The sequence below is a fragment of the Eleutherodactylus coqui genome, chromosome 6, assembly GCF_035609145.1.
Source record: "Eleutherodactylus coqui strain aEleCoq1 chromosome 6, aEleCoq1.hap1, whole genome shotgun sequence".
Classification (NCBI taxonomy): Eukaryota; Metazoa; Chordata; class Amphibia; order Anura; family Eleutherodactylidae; genus Eleutherodactylus; species Eleutherodactylus coqui.
Genome location: NC_089842.1, coordinates 20,298,602 through 20,322,211, shown reverse-complemented (window position 1 = coordinate 20,322,211; position 23,610 = coordinate 20,298,602). Strand labels below are relative to the sequence as shown.

At 45.2% G+C, this 23,610-nt stretch overlaps 1 protein-coding gene across 1 annotated transcript in view; it reads right to left on the bottom strand.

Annotated features, from left to right (window-relative positions):
- Positions 1-23,610, bottom strand: part of LOC136631925 (uncharacterized) — a 98,527-nt gene that overhangs the window by 911 nt on the left and 74,006 nt on the right. The window contains exons 18-25 of the mRNA XM_066606418.1: positions 22,259-23,485; positions 22,147-22,176; positions 14,922-14,951; positions 14,094-14,138; positions 13,076-13,120; positions 12,209-12,253; positions 11,191-11,235; positions 3,558-3,614 (exon numbers count right to left, since the gene is read on the bottom strand). Of these exons, the coding sequence (XP_066462515.1) occupies positions 3,558-3,614; positions 11,191-11,235; positions 12,209-12,253; positions 13,076-13,120; positions 14,094-14,138; positions 14,922-14,951; positions 22,147-22,176; positions 22,259-23,485 (1,524 nt within the window). The remainder of the gene's footprint in view (positions 1-3,557; positions 3,615-11,190; positions 11,236-12,208; positions 12,254-13,075; positions 13,121-14,093; positions 14,139-14,921; positions 14,952-22,146; positions 22,177-22,258; positions 23,486-23,610) is intronic.

Genomic DNA, 23,610 nt, shown 5'->3' with positions numbered 1-23,610 from the left:
GATATAGGTAGAGTGATCGTGCTATCTGCTAGGGAGGGAGACTATGCTATTAGAGGGCCAGAGCTATTGTGTTCCTTAGGGGTCATTTTAACAATTGCTATGGCTACGTTGAGGACTCCAAAACAATCTAGTCTCATGTAAAGACCTTAAAAAAAAAGCTGCAACTCATACTGCGGCTCCAGATTTATGGGTCTGCATCCACCTCCTGTTAATTGCTCATTCATATAGTGACGAAGAATGATTGGTTAGGCAGCTTTACTCATTTGGACAAGTCAGGCTAAGATACGTATTTGCCTTATTGTCGTAACCCCTGTACCGGTGGTCTCTCCTAATATCGTCTGCTTACCCTACCCCTATCTCAGTATATAACCTCTGTCACCAACTGCAATATCCTAGCAGACTGGTCCTCAGACATTAATCCTTGAAGAGCTATCTTTAAATTAATGTTCAGGTCTGATATAGGGCTCTGCTATTGCAGTTATATTCCCTTTTAGAGGCTCTTACCACTAATATTGTGTTAGCTTGGTATGAGTTGTCGTCTATACAGTTATAGGCTCTCACTATAGGCTCCTCAGTTCCTGATGAACCGCAGGCTTAGCGGAGAAACACGTTGAACCTGAACTTTTATAAACTTTGAATCTTCAACTTGAGCTACTACAAACCCAAACTTTTGAACCTGGGCTTTTACATCTCTTGAACATTAAATTTTGGGTCTGACTTAAGATCTTCATCTTAAACCTTTATCTGAGAGTATACCTGCATATCAGAAGTTATTTTTACATAATTTTTTTTATTTATTGTAGAAATCCACCAGTATACCCACCACTTATGTCTTCGCCCCAATTTACTCAGATGATCGCTCAAAAGTCGCTCAAACGACAGTTTGAGTGACAGTTTTGAGTGGTCATCTTTGCATAGTCTATAATAGCTACTTAAGAGCTATGCAGGGGGAGTTGGAAATTGCCATTATTGCTCGCGTCCCGTTGTAAACTACCAGCTCGCGTCCCGCTGTAAACTACCAGCGCGACACGAGCTGAAAGAATCTTATCAGCGCTGTCGAATGTGATAACAGCCTGCACCGCTGATAAGAGTTCATCGCTCAATTCAGGAAAACTAAAAAACTAGAACTGAGCGAGGAACGACTCGTGCAGGAAAACTGCACATTGTCCATGCATTTAGATGCAACAGTTATCACTCAGAAGACAGCTTTGAGCTCATTTTGAGTGAGAATTGTTGGGTCTAAATGGGCCTTTATACAGCTCTATACACTAAGCTATTTAGTGTGGACCATACATATGGTCTGGGGACCTGGTCTGACAGTATACACTACCGTTCAAAAGTTTGGGGTCACCCAAACAATTTTGTGTTTTCCATGAAAAGTCACACTTATTCACCACCATGCGTTGTGAAATGAATAGAAAATAGAGTCAAGACATTGACAAGGTTAGAAATAATGGTTTGTATTTGAAATAACATTGTTTTTACATCAAACTTTGCTTTCGTCAAAGAATCCTCCTTTTGCAGCAATTACAGCATTGCACACCTTTGACATTCTAGCTGTTAATTTGTTGAGGTAAGCTTGTGAAATTGCACTCCACGCTTCTAGAAGCATCTCCCACAAGTTGGATTGGTTGGATGGGCACTTCTGGCGTACCATACGGTCAAGCTGCTCCCACAACAGCTCAATGGGGTTCAGATCTGGTGACTGCGCTGGCCACTCCATTACCGATAGAATACCAGCTGCCTGCTTCTGCTGTAAATAGTTCTTGCACAATTTGGAGGTGTGTTTAGGGTCATTGTCCTGTTGTAGGATGAAATTGGTTCCAATCAAGCGCTGTCCACTGGGTATGGCATGGCGTTGCAAAATGGAGTGATAGCCTTCCTTATTCAGAATCCCTTTTACCCTGTACAAATCTCCCACCTTACCAGCACCAAAGCAACCCCAGACCATCACATTACCTCCACCATGCTTAACAGATGGCGTCAGGCATTCTTCCAGCATCTTTTCATTTGTTCTGCGTCTCACAAACGTTCTTCTTTGTGATCCAAACACCTCAAACTTGGATTCATCCGTCCACAACACTTTTTTCCAGTCTTCCTCTGTCCAATGTCTGTGTTCTTTTGCCCATCTTAATCTTTTTCTTTTATTGGCCAGTCTCAGATATGGCTTTTTCTTTGCCACTCTGCCCTGAAGCCCAAAATCCCGCAGCCGCCTCTTCACTGTAGATGTTGACACTGGTGTTTTGCGGGTACTATTTAATGAAGATGCCAGTTGGGTACCTGTGAGGCGTCTGTTTCTCAAACTAGAGACTCTAATGTGCTTATCTTCTTGCTTAGTTGTGCAACGCGGCCTCCCACTTCTTTTTCTACTCTGGTTAGAGCCTGTTTGTGCTGTCCTCTGAAGGGAGTAGTACACACCGTTGTAGGAAATCTTCAATTTCTTAGCAATTTCTCGCATGGAATAGCCTTCATTTCTAAGAACAAGAATAGACTGTCGAATTTCAGATGAAAGTTCTTTTTTTCTGGCCATTTTGAGCGTTTAATTGACCCCACAAATGTGATGCTCCAGAAACTCAATCTGCTCACAGGAAGGTCAGTTTTGTAGCTTCTGTCACGAGCTAGACTGTTTTCAGATGTGTGAACATGATTGCACAAGGGTTTTCTAATCATCAATTAGCCTTCTGAGCCAATGAGCAAACACATTGTACCATTAGAACACTGGAGTGATAGTTGCTGGAAATGGGCCTCTATACACCTTTGTAGATATTGCACAAAAAAACAGGCATTTGCAGCTAGAATAGTCATTTACCACATTAGCAATGTATAGAGTGCATTTGTTTAAAGTTAGGACTAGTTTAAAGTTATCTTCATTGAAAAGTACAGTGCTTTTCCTTCAAAAATAAGGACATTTCAATGTGACCCCAAACTTTTGAACGGTAGTGTATATATTGTATATATCTATCCTTTCGAAGCTTTACACTAAAGGAAAGATTTGTACTCCAAGAAAAAATAGCTTAGAACCGTGTCTGAGTGTATTTATGCTATTTGTTCGTTTGGTCTATTTAGGTGCCCTGTTTTTTAGCCATTTAAAAAAAAATAGTTTTATATATTTCCATGTCTTTTCTGTGCAGGTTCATATTACACTATTTGTGTTGTGCATTCACCATTGACCTTGTATTGTAGCGACTCTGCTACATAAATTGCACATGAATGTTTGATACATCTGTATTCTATGTATTCAAGTGCCCTTCTGCTCTGCTTCAATGAAAACAACAATTATGTTGCAGAGATCATTTTTTTTAGCTATTTGTAACAAAGTGATCATTCTATCATCTTATTGTGGCAAATAACAAACTCAATTCTGCTTCATTCAGTGAACTCTGCCCTACTAGATCAGAGCCTTGGGACATGACATCCACAGCCAAATCAGCCTATTTCATTGAGATTTCCCCATGTTAGAATCCTAAAATAGGTGACAACTGATACAATGTTCTGTGGACAAGCGGCCCACCATGGCAGATGTACAGTTTACACATACACCACTGCTTTATACTTACTTGCTTTCATTGTGGACTTTTCTGAGGCCTTTGGTGGAACTGTTATTAAAACCTTTTCTGAAATAGAAATTTTACATTATGAGGTATCTTATAAGGGGACAAGATATGTCATAGCTGAGGACTATAGCAGAGAGAGGATACGGATGCGGCTTAACTCCTTGACATGTATGACTTCCAGCATCTGGGTTTGCTGGAAGTCATAAAATTTGCTATTGTTGTAATTATACTGACTTAAAGAATAAAGTTATCATGACATTTTTGGCACAGTATGTATGCCATAAAAACTAGACTCTCACAAAGATGGTAAAATTGCATTTTTGTCCCATTCCAGTCAAAGTTTTTCAGCACAGTATATACATCGCAAAAGACAACTATGTTGACATAAAAAACAAGCTTTTGGTACTTAACGTACAATCTCTTTGTTATCTCTGTCATTGGAGGACACAGCTTAAGACCTTGGGTATGGCTACTAACACTAGGAGGCGAACACAAAACCGAAAAAGTGCACGCACCATTCTGACTAATTTGTATGCAAGAAATAGAAGCAGCCAAGTAGGACACTGTTAGAGCAGTCTGCTGGGATCTGTTTTACTACATGGTTTCCAGTAGCTCAGCTCCACAGGTGCTGGTTGATTGAACTGGCTGGGTGCGGATTTCTTCAGCCAGCCAATCCTACAGGTGTGTTGCTCCTATATTCCAGCTCCTCCTCTTCCCTCCGTTCCTCCCCGCTCTCTCCCGCTGCTCCCTGTTCCGCGGCGGCCCCCGAATCTTCAGGGACGAGCAGGGAGATACTCGTCTAAAGCACATTACTCGAACGAGTAGTGCTTTAGCTAGTATACTCGCTCATCCCTAGTCATATTCCATTGTGCCTCTGCAAGTTTGGGTTCAGTTGTTTTCTTAGTGTAGGGAACCGTGAGACGAGGGCCCTTGAAGTGGGCTTGTAGACTTAAATATCTTGGCCAAAATACGAACCAATATCTTGTATATTCTATAGTTATTCCATCTGGCTAGGTGTGCAGGTATGCAGGTGAGTGTTTTAAGTGCTTGTCAGTGTTTGATATATATCTGTTTCTGAGTTATGTCTGTATCGAGTCCAGTACGGCATTTCCATCTGAATTCACCTGTTCGGCGTGTATGAGGTCCGTTTCACAGTTTGGTCTGAGATTGCCAGTTCTTGGGTGTAAAGGTTTGTAACCGAAGTTACACGGATGATGTGTATATCTGTGCTGTGTATGTGTTCTGTGTGCTAGGCCGTATGGATAAGTCTCATGCATCCTTTTGTCAGTCTGCGTTATCCCTGTTTTCTGTTCTAAGTGTCAGAGCAATGAGTTGTCCTTTTGGTCATTCCGGCACCTAGCCTCCTGTTGCTATTTGCAGCTTTGTTGTTTAGTGGACTGTGGCCTGTCAGTTCAAATTGATTCTGTTCTGTATATTTGTCCGTGTGCCTCTGTGCTGGGCCTACATAAGGCCTTCTGATCCTCTGTCTTAATCTTTATATTGTTGTGTCTCTGAGGATTGTTGTTTCTCTATCCTGTATTGACATCTGTATCCTGTATCTTTGTCTGTCTGTACCATTCCCTGTCCTGTTATTTGCTAGGTCCCTGCTCCATTTAGTACCCATCTGCTATCCATGGGTACTGTCTCTGCCCCAGTTTTTGGCAGTACCTCCTGCCTGTTGGCATGGTGCTTCTGACCCCCATGAGTCAGCTGCCAACCACAGGGGGACTACTCCAAGAGTTAGCAGCTCTCCACTATAAGGCCAGATCCCTGTACGGGGGTTAAATGGTAAGGAGAACACCCTCAGTCTTAGCCTAAAGTCAAACCTATTGGTTGGCGCAATAGGTCCTCACTTGCTGCTTCGTAACAGATACCACATGACAACAACATTAATAAAAAAACGGAACACTTCATAGCACCATGTGCAACTGCAAATAGAAAACTCTCTGACAAGGAGGAAAATAATCAATAAAAATACTAATAACAGCATGGGTTGTGTGCTGTGTCCGCCAATGAATGAGACGAGAAAAAGATTTTATGTTAAGTACAAAAATCGTGTTTTCTCATCTGTATCTTAGGGGGACACAGCTTAAGACTTTCGGACATTCCATAACATTCTCTCAAGGGTGGGAAAATTATAGAAGTATGCATGCAGTCAGTTTATAGCTGTTGGTAAAACTCTTTGACCGAGTGAGGCGTCTGTGGATGCAAGGTATGCACACAGTAAAACTTTGAAAAGGTGTGCAGTGAGGCCCATGGAGCAGCTTTACACACCTGCATAGTTGAAGCCCCATTACATTCCCATTGGAAACCCCATGAGGCCACCATTGCCTAAGTAGAATGTGCTGTAACACAGAGTGGAGGTGCTTTGCATTTAGGATGGTATGTCTCTATCACTGTTGACTGGATACCACTAGAAACTACTACCTTGGACACCGCAAGACCACAACTTGGGCCATCAGGAATCCCAAGCAGAGAGTCAGAGCATTTAAAAGATGCCATCTGAGAAAGGTAGATCCGCAAGGGTAGCATGAGATCCAGTTTGTGGAGAGCACATTTTCTCGGATGAACTGCAGATGGACAAAATAAAGGCAGAACAATATTTTCATTGATATGGAATGTTGACACCACCTTAGGTAGGGTGGAAAGAAGGCACAGGATGTAGGACCACTTTGTCCTGATGAAATACGGTTATTGGAGGCTTGACTTATAAAGCTGCAAGCTCTCAGACCTGTTGGATCGATGTGACAGCTACCAAGAATAACACCTTGCAAGTCAATAAACAAGTTGGAACTTCTCTTAATGGTTCGAATGGATGAGACTGCAATGCATCCAGTACAAAATTAAGGAACCAAGGAGGGACAGGTGAACGGTATGGAGGAGCAGCATGAACAATCCCCTGTAGAAAAGATTGGATAGCTTACTTTGAAGCCAGTGGACATTGGAAAAGCATGGATAGTGCAAAGACCTTGCTCTTTAAAGAACTAAGATTCAAACCCATATCCAAACCCTCTTGTAGGAAATTTAGGATTTGGGATAAAGAGAAGCAAATAGAATGAAAATTACACTGTACACACCAGCTAAATACATTTTTCAAAACACGATAATAAACCCAAGAAGAAGAGTGTTTCCTAGTCTTCATCATGGTTGTAATAACAGCTTTCGTAAATTCATGGGCTCTCAAGACCACGGTTTCACCCTCCACACCATTAAATGAAGCATAGGCAAATTCGAGTGGAAGAGAGGACCCAGTTAGAGTTAATTATCTCAAAGAGGAAGACAACATGTAAAGTCGATGAGCATGTAGACTAGTACTGCATACCACGCAATGCGGAGCCAATCTGGGGCGATGAGAATCACTAGTAGGCCTTTCATCTTGATCTTCTTGAGAAGTCATGGTATTAGTGTTAATGGGGAAAAGACAGAGGGAACTGCAATTATGCCTGTGGAACTACTAGAGCATCTTCTGCTCAAGCTTGGTCTTCAGGTGTGGCCACAAAGATTGGCAGCTTGCGATTGATTCGGAGGTCGATTTCTGGATGACTCCACCTACAACAAAGGTCCCAAAAAAGTTTGGGATGTAATTCCAATTCTCCTAGGTCAACTATCTTCCTGCTAAGGACGTCTGCTTTCCAGTTATATGTGTCCCAGTATGTTGACTACAGAGAGTACTGGAAAATACTCTTCATCCCCTCTTTGATGATTTATGTATGCAACACCCAAGGAATTGTCAATTTGGACCCGCACTAATAGTTCCATCAGCTGGAGTCCAAAGTGAAGAAGGGACAAGAGTATGGCCTGAAGTTCCAACACATTTATCAGTAGTTTGATCTCCTTTGTGGACCACAATCCTTGTGCCAAGAGATTCTTCAATGTACCCCTGAAACTGGAAAGGCTGGCATCTGCAGTGAGTATTTGGCATTGGAAGATCATAAAGGAACATCCTAGATGGATCTGCAGGGACCTCAGCCACCAAAGCAGAAAGTACTGAATGCGCAGAGGTAGTCAGATCTTCCTTTCAAGGGAGGTCACAGACTTGTCCCATTTTCAGAAAATGGTCCACTTGAGAGGCCGTGTGTGAAACTGGCTGCAGGCACTCATCTCCAAGGAGGAGACCATTAGCCCCAGCAAACTCATGCAGTGACAAATTGTCTTGGGATTCAGGGTTTTCAAAGAATATACATGTTTCTGAATTAGAAATGTTTTTGATGTTGGCAATAGTACATGAGCTTGATTCATGTTGAGACGATAGACCCAGAAAATCTAGCCATTGTGACAGTGTGAAAAAAGACTTGAAATTATGGATGATCCACCCAAACCTGGAAAGCATGTCCAGAGTGATGTGGAGACTCTCCAGGCTGGTCAATACGGTCAGGGTTTGTATCAACATTTTAACCAAAGTGTCTGAAATATAGGCAAGTCAAGCTTCCCTGAATAGGGATAATTGCCCAACCACCACCCTGAACTGATCACGTGGGGCCCACGCTTCATACAGAAGCTTTTGTGAATGGAATCTTGTAGGACAGGATGGTCTCCTTTCAATTGAGGGCCTTTGCTTCTACTTCTGCATGGGTTTTTTTAATATCTGAGTTTTGGGGGCTGGAGCTGCAAAAGGAACGAAAACAAGTTATTTTCCTTTGCAACGCTTTTGTACATCTAGGTCTGCTTTGGGACGAGATTCTTACCCCCAGTAGCCTCCTAAATAATTTAATAAAGCCTGACTCTAAAAATTCCTGATACAACAAATGGAAGACCTGTTAAGGACTTTTTACCAAAGCCACCGACATGCAAGCTAGGAGTATAACCATATCCAAGAAAGCTTCACATTTAAACTTCCTTGCTTGAACTGCTTGTTGTGCCATATCTGCTAATTCTTCCAGAGAAGATCCAGAAAGAATACCTTGTCTTTGTTGCTTAGCCCATTCAGTAAATGTCCTACTGACCCAAGTAGAGGCAAAAACTGTCCTGAGTGTTGATCCCACAGCCTCAAATGAGGTTTTGACTAGTGATTTTATCTTCCTGTCATGAAATGTCTTGAAAAGATGAAGTATCAGCCATAGAGAGAGTAATGTTTTTTGCCAAATGGGACACTGGTGAATTTACTGCTTACAAAGACGACCACTTTTTTACTAAACCATTCAAAAAGGATACATAATATTGACTCCTTGTCGATATTATGTAAAATGAACACCACGGACAAAAACTCCCACTGATCATGAAAATTTGTTGCACCCGTCTACCACAGCTGGCTCAATAAAGAGATTCAAGTGTCCGATCTAAGGGAAGGGACTTAGCGGGCCAGCGAAGAAACCCTTGCAACCAAAACACAAAAATGCAACCATAAAATCCTGCTGGGATTTGTAGTAGCCAGAAAAAGAAGGGAGGGAAATACAGGCAAGAGGAAGAAGATACTGACTTCTATACAGGAGAAATACTTATCTCCTAAGAGAGGAAAGCACATGGAATCCTTAGTTCAAGCTGTTTGCATCCCTGTCTCACCTGCATTAAGTAGGAAGGGAATGCTCTGCTATAAAAGGGGATTGTGTAGCGGGTTGGTCACGTCCAAGTTAAAGGGGTTGTCTCGCGAAAGCAAGTTGGGTTATACACTTCTGTATGGCCATATTAATGCACTTTGTAATATACATCGTGCATTAAATATGAGCCATACAGAAGTTATTCACTTACCTACTCCGTTGCTGGCGTCCCCGTCTCCATGGCTCCGTCTAATTTCGGGGTCTTCTTGCTTTTTTAGACGCGCTTGCGCAGAAGGGTCTTCTCCTTCTGGTCGGTCCGGGCATGAGCGGTGTTTTGGCTCCGCCCCCTTCTACGCGGCATCTCGTAGCTCCACCCCGTCACGTGTGCCGATTCCAGCCAGTCAGGAGGCTGGAATCGACAATGGACCGCACAGAGCCCACGGTGCACCATGGGAGAAGACCCGTGGTGCATCGTGGGTGAAGATCCCGGCGGCCATCTTGGAGAAGGAAGAAGTAGGAAGAAGGAAGAAGTCGCAGAGCGGGGATTCGGGTAAGTAATATTTTTTTTTTATTTTAACACATCCCTTGGGTTTGTCCTGCGCCGAACGGGGGGGCTTATGCAAAAAAAAATAAAAACCGTTTCGGCGCGAGACAACCCCTTAAGACTTGGATGTGCCCTCTTTTCATCCGGGGTTAGGACGGACAACAGCATGGTTAACTCTGTTAACTCGTCCCCCTCACTAGGGTAACTGGGAGATTACCGATTCCCTGCATTCCCTGAATCCAAGAGGTAGTTGAGGAGTGGCGAGAACAATGTCTACCTTTTACGGACACTAAGCTAAAATGTTAGAATAATGCCTGCAGGAGAGGTATAGCTAGTAGGAGGAGCTAACACTTTTTTGTTTAGTATCTGCCTCCTATTAGCAGTAGTGTATACCCAAGGTCTTGAGCTGTGCCCCCCATTGATACAGACGAGAAATAAAAGAGTTATGACTTTTTTGAAAGTGGGAAGAAGAAACCGGAAATATATATATTTTTTTAAAGCGACCTTAAAGGATTAAAGGTGATGTGCCATGATTTCTCGTTATCTCCTATCCACAGGACAGGGGATAGCTTGCCGATAAGTGGGAGTATGACTGCTAGGACCCCCACCAATCCTAAGAACTGAGGCACCACGCACCCCACCATGTGGACAGCAGGGGTCACACATGAGTACTGCCTCTCTATTCACTTCAATGCAACCACTGCAGATGGCCAAATTCAAGTGCTCAGCTCCAGCATTCTAAATGAAGTTAAAACAACAGCAACACATGTGTGACTGCTACTGTCAACATTTCGAGATGTGCCAGAGCCGTGTTCTCAGGTTTGATTGGAGACCCAGTGGTAAGCCCTACAACCATCTGCAAGTTATCCCCTATCATGAGATAGGGGATAACGTACAATCAGTTCACAATGTCTTAAACCTCTTAACGCTACAGGTCGTACAGTTACATTCTGCAGGCTCAGGGTGTATGGAGGGGAATAAAAAAAGTAATAAAATTTTTAACCTCCCTTTTTTGCCATACTTATAATTAATGAATCTAAATATTGAAACAAAAAAATATTTATTATCAATGCATCCATTAAAAAGTCTGATCTATCAAAGTAATGCATCATTTACCCCACATAGTGAAAAAAATATAAACACCAAAATTGTGTTTTTTTTGGTCACTCTGTCTCCAAGATAAAGGATATTAATAAGAAATCAAAAAGTTGTATCTACACCAAACTGGTACCAATAGAAACTACAGGATGTCCAGCAAAAAATTAGCCCTCGCACAGAATGATAAAATAGTTAGGGCTCTCAGAAAATGGTTGAAGAAAATAAAAAAAAATTAAATATCTAAAAAATAAAAGTAGTACAGCAAAAAAACTATAAATTTGGAATAGTGATAATCGTACTGACCCATAGAATAAAGTTATCATGTCATTTGTGTTGCAGTTTGTATACCGCAGAAACCAGACGCACCCAAAAATGTCACTCCCCTTAGAAGTTCTATGTCTACATACCATTCAACCTATGTCCAGACTATGTACAGTGACAACTGATACAATGTTACGTGGACAAGCGGCCCACCATGGCAGCTATACAGTTTACACGTAGACCGCTGATTTATACCTACTTGCTTCAAGTGTGCCTTTTCCTGAGGCTTTTGCTGGACCATGTTCTGAAACAGAAATTTTACATTATGAGGAAATTTAGAATGAATTAGAATTTAGGTACAAAGGGATATGGTGCACCATAGCTGCGGACTACAGCAGAGCCTAGCTTAACTCCTTGGCATTTTTGGGCATACATGTACAACCTCCAGCATCGGGGTTGGCATCAAGCAGTATCGAAGCTGATTCCTCTCCAAACATGGTAGGTGACAGCTATTTCTGACACATAGCGGCAACAGCTGCAATCAGAGCGAGCACTGGTGGCAACTGTTAACCCTTTAAATTCCCCATTTGGTGTTTAGGAGTCTCAAAGGCCCCCACCCTCCCATGATGAGATCGCAAGGGGACATTTGCTTGCCATAGGGCTACCATGAATGAATGCCTATAAGGAGCACCTGGCCCATCTTCATAAACTACGGTATTACATTATACTATATGAGCAATCAAACAATCACAAATTCAAGTTCGAAATGGGGACGAAAAAATAAAGGAAAAATTGGTTTCCATCAGCCATGTCTTTCTTCATCCCAGCAGGTAGCACAGTAGTGCTGCAGGCTGCAGCTTGATGTCCTCAGATGTCAGCAAGGGGCCATGATGGAGTAACAACAGTGGCCTAAACAAATTCCAGAGGACTTCCTGGGACAGCACAACAGCTCCAGAATTCCAGGACTGTCCTGCTGGATCCAGGACATTTGGGAGCTCTGGTATATACAGTCCATATACAATCTATATACAGACTATATGCTACATATATACCATCAATATATAACATATACAGAATCAATAAAGTCTATATACAATGAATGTACTATCTACACATACCATCTATATACAAAGTACATACTAACTACTGTCTATAGGACATCTATATTCAACCTATGTCCAGTCTATGTACAGTGACAACTGATACAATGTTACATGGACAAGCGGCCCACCATGGCAGCTGTACAGTTTACACGTAGACCGCTGCTTTATACCTACTTGCTTCAAGTGTGCCTTTTTCTGAGGCTTTTGCTGGACCATGTTCTGAAACAGAAATTTTACATTATGAGGAAATTTGGAATTAATTAAATTTTAGGTACAAGGGGATAAGGTGCGCCATAGCTGCGGACTACAGCAGAGAGGGGAAACGGATGCGAGTAGAGATGAGCGAGCACGCTCGGTTAAGGCAGACACTCGAGTGAGCATCGCTCTTCTCGAATATCTGCATACTCGTCCGAGCAAATGCGGGGGAAGGGGGGGCGACGGCAGGGAGAGTGAGAGAGAACTTTCTCTCGGCCGCCCCCTCCCCCCCATTCACCCCCGCCTCGCCACCGTATTTGCTCGGACGAGTATGCAGTTACTCGAGAAGAGCGATGCTCGCTTAAGTATCTGCCTTAACCGAGCGTGCTCGCTCATCTCTAGCCGCGGGCTGCAGCTTGATGCCCTTAGATGCCAGCAAGGGGCCATGATGGAGTAACAACAGTGGCCTAAACAAATTCCAGAGGACTTCCTGGGACAGCACAACATCCTCAGAAATCCAGGACCGTCCCACTGGATCCAGGACATTTGGGAGCTCTGGTATATACAGTCCATATACAATCTATATACAGACTATATGCTACATATATACCATCAATATATAACATATACAGAATCAATAAAGTCTATATACAATGAATGTACTGTCTATACACGGTCTACACATACCATCTATATACAAAGTACATACTAACTACTGTCTATAGGACATCTATATTCAACCTATGTCCAGTCTATGTACAGTGACAACTGATACAATGTTACATGGACAAGCGGCCCACCATGGCAGCTATACAGTTTACACGTAGACCGCTGCTTTATACCTACTTGCTTCAAGTGTGCCTTTTCCTGAGGCTTTTGCTGGACCATGTTCTGAAACAGAAATTTTACATTATGATGAAATTTAGAATGAATTAGAATTTAGGTACAAAGGGATATGGTGCACCATAGCTGCGGACTACAGCAGAGCCTAGCTTAACTCCTTGGCATTTTTGGGCATACATGTACACCCTCCAGCATCGGGGTTGGCATCAAGCAGTATCGAAGCTGATTCCTCTCCAAACATGGTAGGTGACAGCTATTTCTGACACATAGCGGCAACAGCTGCAATCAGAGTGAGCACTGGTGGCAGCTGTTAACCCTTTAAATTCCCCATTTGGTGTTTAGGAGTCTCAAAGGCCCTCACCCTCCCATGATGAGATCGCAAGGGGACATTTCATTGCCTTAGGGCTACCATGAATGAATGCCTATAAGGAGCACCTGGCCCATCTTCATAAACTACGGTATTACATTATACTATATGAGCAATCAAACAATCGCAAATTCAAGTTCGAAATGGGGACGAAAAAATAAAGGAAAAATTGGTTTCCATCAGCCACGTCTTTCTTCATCCCAGCAGGTAGCACAGTAGTGCTGCAGGCTGCAGCTTGATGACCTCAGATGCCAGCAAGGGGCCATGATGGAGTAACAACAGTGGCCTAAACAAATTCCAGAGGACTTCCTGGGACAGCACAACAGCCCCAGAATTCCAGGACTGTCCTGCTGGATCCAGGACATTTGGGAGCTCTGGTATATACAGTCCATATACAATCTATATACAGACTATATGCTACATATATACCATCAATATATAACATATACAGAATCAATAAAGTCTATATACAATGAATGTACTATCTACACATACCATCTATATACAAAGTACATACTAACTACTGTCTATAGGACATCTATATTCAACCTATGTCCAGTCTATGTACAGTGACAACTGATACAATGTTACATGGACAAGCGGCCCACCATGGCAGCTGTACAGTTTACACGTAGACCGCTGCTTTATACCTACTTGCTTCAAGTGTGCCTTTTTCTGAGGCTTTTGCTGGACCATGTTCTGAAACAGAAATTTTACATTATGAGGGAATTTAGAATGAATTAGAATTCAGCTACAAGGGGATAAGGTGCGCCATAGCTGCGGACTACAGCAGAAAGGGGAAACGGATGCGGGTAGAGATGAGCGAGCGCGCTCGGCTAAGTCAGACACTCGAGTGAGCATCGCTCTTCTCGAATATCTGCATGCTCGTCCGAGCAAATGCGGGGGAAGGGGGGGCGGCGGCAGGGAGAGTGAGAGAGAACTTTCTCTCTGCCCCCCCTCCCCCCATTCACCCGCGCCTCGCCACCGTATTTGCTCGGACGAGTATGCAGTTACTCGAGAAGAGCGATGCTCGCTCAAGTATCTGCCTTAGTCGAGCGTGCTCGCTCATCTCTAGCTGCGGGCTGCAGCTTGATGCCCTCAGATGCCAGCAAGGGGCCATGATGGAGTAACAACAGTGGCCTAAACAAATTCCAGAGGACTTCCTGGGACAGCACAACATCCCCAGAAATCCAGGACCGTCCCACTGGATCCAGGACCGCTGGGAACTCTGGTATATACAGCCCATGTACAATTTATACACAACATATATACTATCAATATATAATATATACAGAATCTATACTGTCTATATACAATGTATACACTATCTATACACAGTCTATATACAATGTGTACACCATCTACTCACAGTATATATTCCATGCATATACAGTCTAGATACTATCTATATATGATCTAGAGTCAGTCTATAGTATATACAACTTATATACAGGGTTACTACTGAGAGCAGATGAAGATTACCAATAATCGTCTTGAATGAAGCCTTCAGTACTGAAAAAAAAACAGGTTGTGTTCAGTATTTGTGAGTCTCTGCCGTTTTTTGACTTCACCTGTCTTATATTCTATACTTGGTGTGTTCTAACTCTTCACTTCTAGTCGTTAGTGTAGCGTTGGCTCCTACATTTCCTTCCCGTCAGCTTTTCCTAGATTTTCATACCTTTACTCTTTCTATTTCAATAAGTATAGTTCTCACTTTGGAAACCCTTTCTGTTCTTATAACTTAATAATAATAATAATCTATATTTGTATAGCGCCAACTTATTCCGCAGTGTTTTCAAGCATGGGAGAAACGCTAACAATACAGCAATTAGAATGTGCAATACAATCAGTTTGAAACAAATGGGGTGTGGGTGGTACAGGAGGTACAAGTGGGGCGGCGGGGGGGGGGGGGGGGCATGGGGAACACAGGCAGTCGGGGATTTCATGTGGAAAACAGTTATTAGAAAGCAAACGGGTTTGGGTGGTAAGGAGGTGCAGGGGTAGAGGTCGTATGTGATAGGCAGGGTGGAAGGTGTGGGGAGCCATAGGGAGGGGCGAGGGACTAGGTAAGGGGATTTGGTATGCCTCCCTGAAGAGGTGTGTTTTTAAGGCGCATATGAAATTCCGTGCATTCATCCGGATGCCTTGGGATAGAACGTTCTGGAGGACGAGGGCTGCTCTGGTGAAGTCCTGTAGGCTTCCATTTTAGTAAACACTGTATGTTTATTATCAAAATGCTAACGACTACCTGTCTGTGAGTGATTGAGTGATGAGTGACTGTGTGAGTTACATGAGATGTTGTCACTACGATGTGATCAGACACTGGGGCTCTGAGCTCCACCCCTGATCACATGATGGTGATGTCATCACAGGTCCTAAAATATGCAGATCATGTGATCAGTCACGTGTGTCACATGCATGTAGCAGAGCTGTACTCTCTGTAAAGTATGCGTAGCAGAGCTGCGTGTGAGTGACATGCATGTAACAGAGCTGTGTGTGACATGCATGTAGCAGAGCTGTATGTGTCTGTGACATGCATGTAGCTGAGCTGTGTGTGTGATGTGCATTTAGCTGAGCTGTGTGTGTGATGTGCATGTAGCAGAGACTCCAATAAATGACACCTCACAAATGTAAACATACATAGCTGGCGGTGCATATTGACAAACAACATTGAAGCATAATCCTCATCAAGTGTCCTAATGCTGCCAACACTAGTCGAGCCTTCATCTAATCATGAAGCATTTTCCAGTGTTGGACAAGCCGTTGCTGTCGTGCAAACATGTCACCACAGAAGGTTCAACGCTGCTGTGAAGCTAATGCAGCTTACAGCTTACTATTTGCATACAAATATTCTGACCAACTCCAATCCCAATCACAGAAATTACAGATGTAGCAAAGCTGAGTTGTACTTATTAGTTGATTTTGTGAACAATGATGAAATCATGTGAATGTATGTTAACTGACATAAACAGCTCTGTAGTATCTGAGAGCCATATTATTCCTAAATACCGATTCAGTTGATTATTTTCAATCACCCATCTCATAATCATTACCTGCCATGAAATGTGTTACATTAACTACTAGAGATGAGCGAGCACCAAAATGCTCGGGTGCTCATTACTCGGGACGAAATTATCGCAATGCTCGAGGGTTCGTTTTGAGTAACGAACCCCATTGAAGTCAATGGGCGACCCGAGCATTTTTGTATATCGCCGATGCTCGCTAAGGTTTTCATTTGTGAAAATCTGGGCAATTCAAGAAAGTGATGGGAACGACACAGCAACGGATAGGGCAGGCGAGGGGCTACATGTTGGGCTGCATCTCAAGTTCCCAGGTCCCACTATTAAGCCACAATAGCGGCAAGAGTGCCCCCCCCTCCCAACAACTTTTACTTCTGAAAAGCCCTCATTAGCAATGCATACCTTAGCTAAGCACCACACTACCTCCAACAAAGCACAATCACTGCCTGCATGACACTCCGCTGCCACTTCTCCTGGGTTACATGCTGCCCAACCCCCCCCCCCCACGACCCAGTGTCCACAGCGCACACCAAACTGTCCCTGCCCAGCCTTCAGCTGCCCTCACACCACGCCACCTTCATGTCTATTTATAAGTGCGTCTGCCAGAGGAAAAGCAGGCACACACTGCAGAGGGTTGGCACGGCTAGGCAGTGACCCTCTTTAAAAGGGGCGGGGCGATAGTCCACAATGCTGTACAGAAGCAATAAGAAATCCAATCCTGTGCCACCTCCATCTGGAGCTGCACACGTGGGCATAGCAATGGGGAACCTATGTGCCACACACTATTCATTCTGTCAAGGTGTCTGCATGCCCCAGTCAGACCGCGGTTTTTTATAAATAGTCAAGGGCAGGTACAACTCCGCAATGGGAATTCCGTGTGCACCCACAGCATGGGTGGCTCCCTGGAACCCACCGGCGGTACATAAATATATCCCACTGCAGTGCCCAACACAGCTGATGTAACGTCAGCTGTAATGCAGGTGGGCTAAAAATTCATTTGATTACACTGTAGGCGAGGGCCCCCAAAAATTGGTGTACCAACAGTACTAATGTACCTGAGAAAAATTGCCCATGCCCAACCAAGAGGGCAGGTGAAATCCATTAATCGCTTTGGTTAATTTGGCTTAATTGGTAACTAGGTCTGGAGACAGCCCAGTTAAAATAAAAATTGGTTGAGGTGAAAGTTTCAACGCTTTAATGAGCATTGAAACGTATAAAAATTGTTTACAAAAATTATATGACTGAGCCTTGTGGGCCTAAGAAAAATTGCCCGTTCGGCGTGATTATGTGAGGTTTCAGGAGGAGGAGCAGGAGGAGGAGGAGGAATATTATACACAGATTGATGAAGCAAAAAGGTCCCCGTTTTTGATGGTGATAGAGAACGATGCTGCCATCCGCGGGTGCAGCCTACGTATTGCTTAGGTATCACTGCTGTCCGCTGGTGAAGAAGAGAAGTCTGGGGAAATCCAGGCTTTGTTCATCTTGATGAGTGTAAGCCTGTCGGCACTGTCGGTTGACAGGTGGGTACGCTTATCCGTGATGATTCCCCCAGCCACACTAAACACACTCTCTGACAAGCCGCAGGACAAGCAAGCACCTTCAGGGCATACAGCGCGAGTTCAGGCCACGTGTCCAGCTTCGACACCCAGTAGTTGTAGGGGGCAGAGGCGTCACCGAGGACGGTCGTGCGATCGGCTACGTACTCCCTCACCATCCTTTTACAGTGCTCCCGCCAACTCAGCCTTGACTGGGGACCGGTGACACAGTCTTGCTGGGGAGCCAGAAAGCTGGCAAAGGCCTTGGAGAATGGTCCCCTGCATGCGCTGTACATGCTGCCTGATCTCTGTGCCTCCCCTGCTACCTGGCCCTCGGAACTGCGCCTTCGGCCACTAGCACTGTTGGATGGGAAGTTTACCATCAGTTTGTCCACCAGCGCCCTGTGGTATAGCATCATTCTGGAACCCCTTTCCTCTTCGGGAATGAGAGTGGAAAGGTTCTCCTTATACCGTGGGTCGAGCAGTGTGTACACCCAGTAATCCGTAGTGGCCAGAATGCGTGTAACGCGAGGGTCACGAGAAAGGCATCCTAACATGAAGTCAGCCATGTGCGCCAGGGTACCTGTACGCAACACATGGCTGTCCTCAATAGGAAGATCACTTTCAGGATCCTCCTCCTCCTCCTCCTCTGGCCATACACGCTGAAAGGATGACAGGCAAGCAGCATGTGTACCCTCAGCAGTGGGCCAAGCTGTCTCTTCCCCCTCCTCCTCATGCTCCTCCCCCTCCTCCTCCTCCTCCTCTGGCCATACACGCTGAAAGGATGACAGGCAAGCAGCATGTGTACCCTCAGCAGTGGGCCAAGCTGTCTCTTTCCCCTCCTCCTCATGCTCCTCCCCCTGCTCCTCCTCCTCAACGCGCTGAGATATAGACATGAGGGTGCTCTGACTATCCAGCGACATACTGTCTTCCCCCGCCTCTGTTTCCGAGTGCAAAGCGTCTGCCTTTATGCTTTGCAATGAACTTCTCAAGAGGCATAGCAGAGGAATGGTGACGCTAATGATTGCAGTATCCCCGCTCAGCATCTGGGTAGACTCCTCAAAGTTTCCAAGGACCTGGCAGATGGCTGCCAACCAGGCCCACTCTTCTGTAAATAATTGAGGAGGCTGACTCCCACTACGCCGCCCATGTTGGAGTTGGTATTCCACTATAGCTCTACGCTGCTCATAGAGCCTGGCCAACATGTGGAGCGTAGAGTTCCACCGTGTGGGCACGTCGCACAGCAGTCGGTGCAGTGGCAGATTAAACCGATGTTGCAGGGTGCGCAGGGTGGCAGCGTCCGTGTGGGACTTGCGGAAATGTGCGCAGAGCCGGCGCACCTTTCCGAGCAGGTCTGACAAGCGTGGGTAGCTTTTCAGAAAGCGCTGAATCACCAAATTAAAGACGTGGGCCAGGCATGGCACGTGCGTGAGGCTGCCGAGCTGCAGAGCCGCCACCAGGTTACGGCCATTGTCACACTCGACCATGCCCGGTTGGAGGCTCAGCGGCGCAAGCCAGCGGTCGGTCTGCTCTGTCAGACCCTGCAGCAGTTCGTGGGCCGTCTGCCTCTTCTCTCCTAAGCTGAGTAGTTTCAGCACGGCCTGCTGACGCTTGCCCACCGCTGTGCTGCCATGCCGCGCGACACCGACTGCTGGCGACGTGCTGCTGCTGACACATCTTGATTGCGAGACAGAGGTTGCGTAGGAGGAGGAGGAGGGTGGTTTAGTGGAGGAAGCATACACCGCCGCAGATACCACCACCGAGCTGGGGCACGCAATTCGGGTGGTGGGTAGGACGTGAGCGGTCCCAGGCTCTGACTCTGTCCCAGCCTCCACTAAATTCACCCAATGTGCCATCAGGGAGATATAGTGGCCCTGCCCGCCTGTGCTTGTCCACGTGTCTGTTGTTAAGTGGACCTTGGCAGTAACCTCGTTGGTGAGGGCGCGTACAATGTTGCGGGAGACGTGGTTGTGCAGGGCTGGGACGGCACATCGGGAAAAGTAGTGGCGACTGGGAACCGAGTAGCGCGGGGCCGCCGCCGCCATCATGCTTTTGAAAGCCTCCGTTTCCACAAGCCTATACGGCAGCATCTCCAGGCTGATCAATTTGGCAATGTGCACGTTTAACGCTTGAGCGTGCGGGTGCGCGGCGGCGTACTTGCGCTCGCGCTCAAACAGTGGCGCTAGCGACGTCTGGACGCTGCGCTGAGAGACATTGCTGGATGGGGCCGAGGACAGCGGAGGTGAGGGTGTGGGTGCAGACCGGTAGGCACTCGTGCCTGTGTCCTCAGAGGGGGGTTGGATCTCAGTGGCAGGTTGGGGCACAGGGGGAGAGGCAGTGGTGCAAACCGGAGGCGGTGAACGGCCTTCGTCCCACCTTGTGGGGTGCTTGGCCATCATATGCCTGCGCATGCTGGTGGCTCCCCAGCTGATCTTGGCGCGACAAAGGTTGCACACCACTGTTCGTCGGTCGTCAGGCGTCTCTGTGAAAAACTGCCAAACCGTTGAGCACCTTGACCTCTGCAGGGTGGCATGGCGCGAGGGGGCGCTTTGGGAAACAGTTGGTGGATTATTCGGTCTGGCCCTGCCTCTACCCCTGGCCACCGCACTGGCTCGGCCTGTGCCCACACCCTGACTTGGGCCTCCGCGTCCTCGCCCGCGTCCACGTCCTCTAGGCCTACCCCTACCCCTCAGCATGGTGTATTACCAGTAGTGCAGAAACAGAACGCTGTAATTAAATGTGCCGCTTATTGGCCTGTGGTTGGAGGCTGACTTCGCTTACGGAACGCCAGGAAATAATTTGGAGGACTACTACACCCAGCAGAGACCCTGAACACTGAGGACAGTGACAGGCAGCCCAAATAGATTTTTTTCCCCAAATGTTTTTGCAAAGGCCCACTGCCTATATTCAATCAATATGTCTTCTGCCCCTGCCTCACCGCTACTGGCCCTGGAGTATGTCAAAGAACTGCGGAGTGTTCCACTGTGGACTGCAATACAGCCGTGATTTAACAGCCCAGACAGAGCAAGGAAATAATTTTGCGCAAGCCTGCTGTAACACTTAGCTGGCTGCGTATGAATTTGGAGGACTACTACACCCAGCAGAGACCCAGAACACTGAGGACAGTCACAGGCAGCCCAAATAGATTTTTTTCCCCAAATGTTTTTGCAAAGGCCCACTGCCTATATTCAATCAATATGTCTTCTGTCCCTACCTCACCGCTACTGGCCCTGGAGTATGTCAAAGAACTGCAGAGTGTTGCACTGTGGACTGCAATACAGCGGTGATTTAACAGCCCAGACAGAGCCAGGAAATAATTTTGCGCAAGCCTGCTGTAACACTTAGCTGGCTGCGTATGAATTTGGAGGACTACTACACCCAGCAGAGACCCAGAACACTGAGGACAGTCACAGGCAGCCCAAATAGATTTTTTTCCCCAAATGTTTTTGCAAAGGCCCACTGCCTATATTCAATCAATATGTCTTCTGTCCCTGCCTCACCACCACTTCTGGCCCTGGAGTATTACTGCAGGGTGCAATGCTCTGCACGGCCGATATACCAAAAAAAAAAAAATGTGCAACACTGCAAAAAGCAGCCTCCACAGTACTGCACACGGTTAGATGTGGCCCTAAGAAGGACCGTTGGGGTTCTTGAAGCCTAAAATACTTCTAACACTCTCCCTATAGCAGCTCCACCAAGACAGCACTTTCCCTCCTCTGTGTCAGAACGCATCTGTGGCGAGCCGCGGGAGGGCCGATTTTTATACTCGGGTGACACCTGATCTCGCCAGTCACTCACTGCAGGGGGGTGGTATAGGGCTTGAACGTCGCAGGGGGAAGTTGTAATGCCTTCCCTGTCTTTCTATTGGCCAGAAAAGCGCGCTAACGTCTCAGAGATGAAAGTGAAAGTAACCCGAACATCGTGTGTTGCTCGTTACGAGTAACGAGCATCTCGAACACGCTAATACTCGAACGAGTATCAAGCTCGGACGAGTACGTTCGCTCATCTCTATTAACTACACACATGGAGAAGCTGTGGATGAATCATCCTCATTATCACTGCCCACAGTTGCTGCAAAATTACTAGTTTTTCATATAAAATTTCTACAATTACTGTTATTTTGGGTCCAAGTAAAGTATAGCTGTGAATTACCATGTGACTTGCGTGATGAACCTCCAGGAGCTGTAAAGAAAGCATCAACAATAGTTAAGACAAGTTCTAAATGCACCGAAATGTGAGATGAAAAAGAATACAACATACACACCTTGTATAGCTGCTGCCTGTGACCCATAGGCCTTATTCATTGAGTAACCAATGTTTAGGAGTCCGAAAGGTGTTGAGGAATGGTGCAATGTGTTGGAGCTAGAGCCACCACCGTAATTATATTCTGCCCAGGAATATTCAGATTGAGGGAACGCCTTCCACGTAGCATCTTTTAGAGTCTTTCCATTAAATGTGATTTCTGGTCCCTTTGATGTTTTTGCTACAATTATGGCCAAATTATTGTCAAAATCCTTCTGTCCAATGAGATTATATGTTAAGTCGAAGCTCTCAATGTCTGGTATTACAGTCATGAAAGGGCCAAAGGGTTTACCTTTAAATGTTCCACCAGTACCATGAAATAAAACCTGAATTTTCTCTGTGCTGTGGATGGATAAGGGTGAGGACCCAGAGACATTTAATGTCATAATTTTTCCTGCTTCTACATTGGAGTTTATGATTTTCTCACCTGACTTGTGCTGAATACAAGTTTTTTGACTACCCGAGATAAAAACCAGGTCATTTGCCCCCTGGAAGGACAGGCCTGGGACAAAGTAGGAATTACCCCATTTTTCTTTATCTCTGAGATAATCATATATATGGCTACAACCTCCATTACTAGGAGCACATGAATGACCAGATATGACAGCAACAGTGTGATCAGAGGATATCATGGTCCCTGATAGGTCATCTTTACTCTGAATCTGCAGAAAATGGAATGGCTCCAGTTTCACAATCATCCTGTCACCCTTTTGATAATTTTTCCCATTGTATTGGATAGCTGCACTGAGCAGAATGGTGACTGTTGTTGGAATTTCATGGGCAAGAACACCGAACTGTGCATAATGCTTTGAAGGTCCATTGATAGGGGTGATTATGTGGTATTCATTTCCCCAGTGGTCAACTGGATAAATCAAAGCAACATCTCCACTGGTTTTCTTAAAGTTCCTGGACATAACAGTGATATCGGCATCAGCTTTGATGATGATTCCATGAGAATAAATCCCAGATCCTTTGTTCTCCATGGTGTTTGGAAGCTCAACTGTCGCTGTTTCTCCTTTTCCAACTTGGATTTTCTTCTTGAAATCAGCATCATTCATGGAGATAGTTACTGTAGTGCTACGTAAAGTCCCAGTCACCAGGATTTCATATACAGGCGCATCAGCGGAGAATGTATTTTCTAGAAAAGCTGTAACAAAGATTCTTCCTTGTGCGGTCCTTATAATCCAATCTGTGAATGAAACTTGTAGTTAGATTTACATTTAGGAGTCTCTTTTCATTTGATACTACTGTCTTGAATCTCAATTGCTCAGTGGAGCCTGAATGTTTAAGAGGTTATGCAAAAAGATCTATACT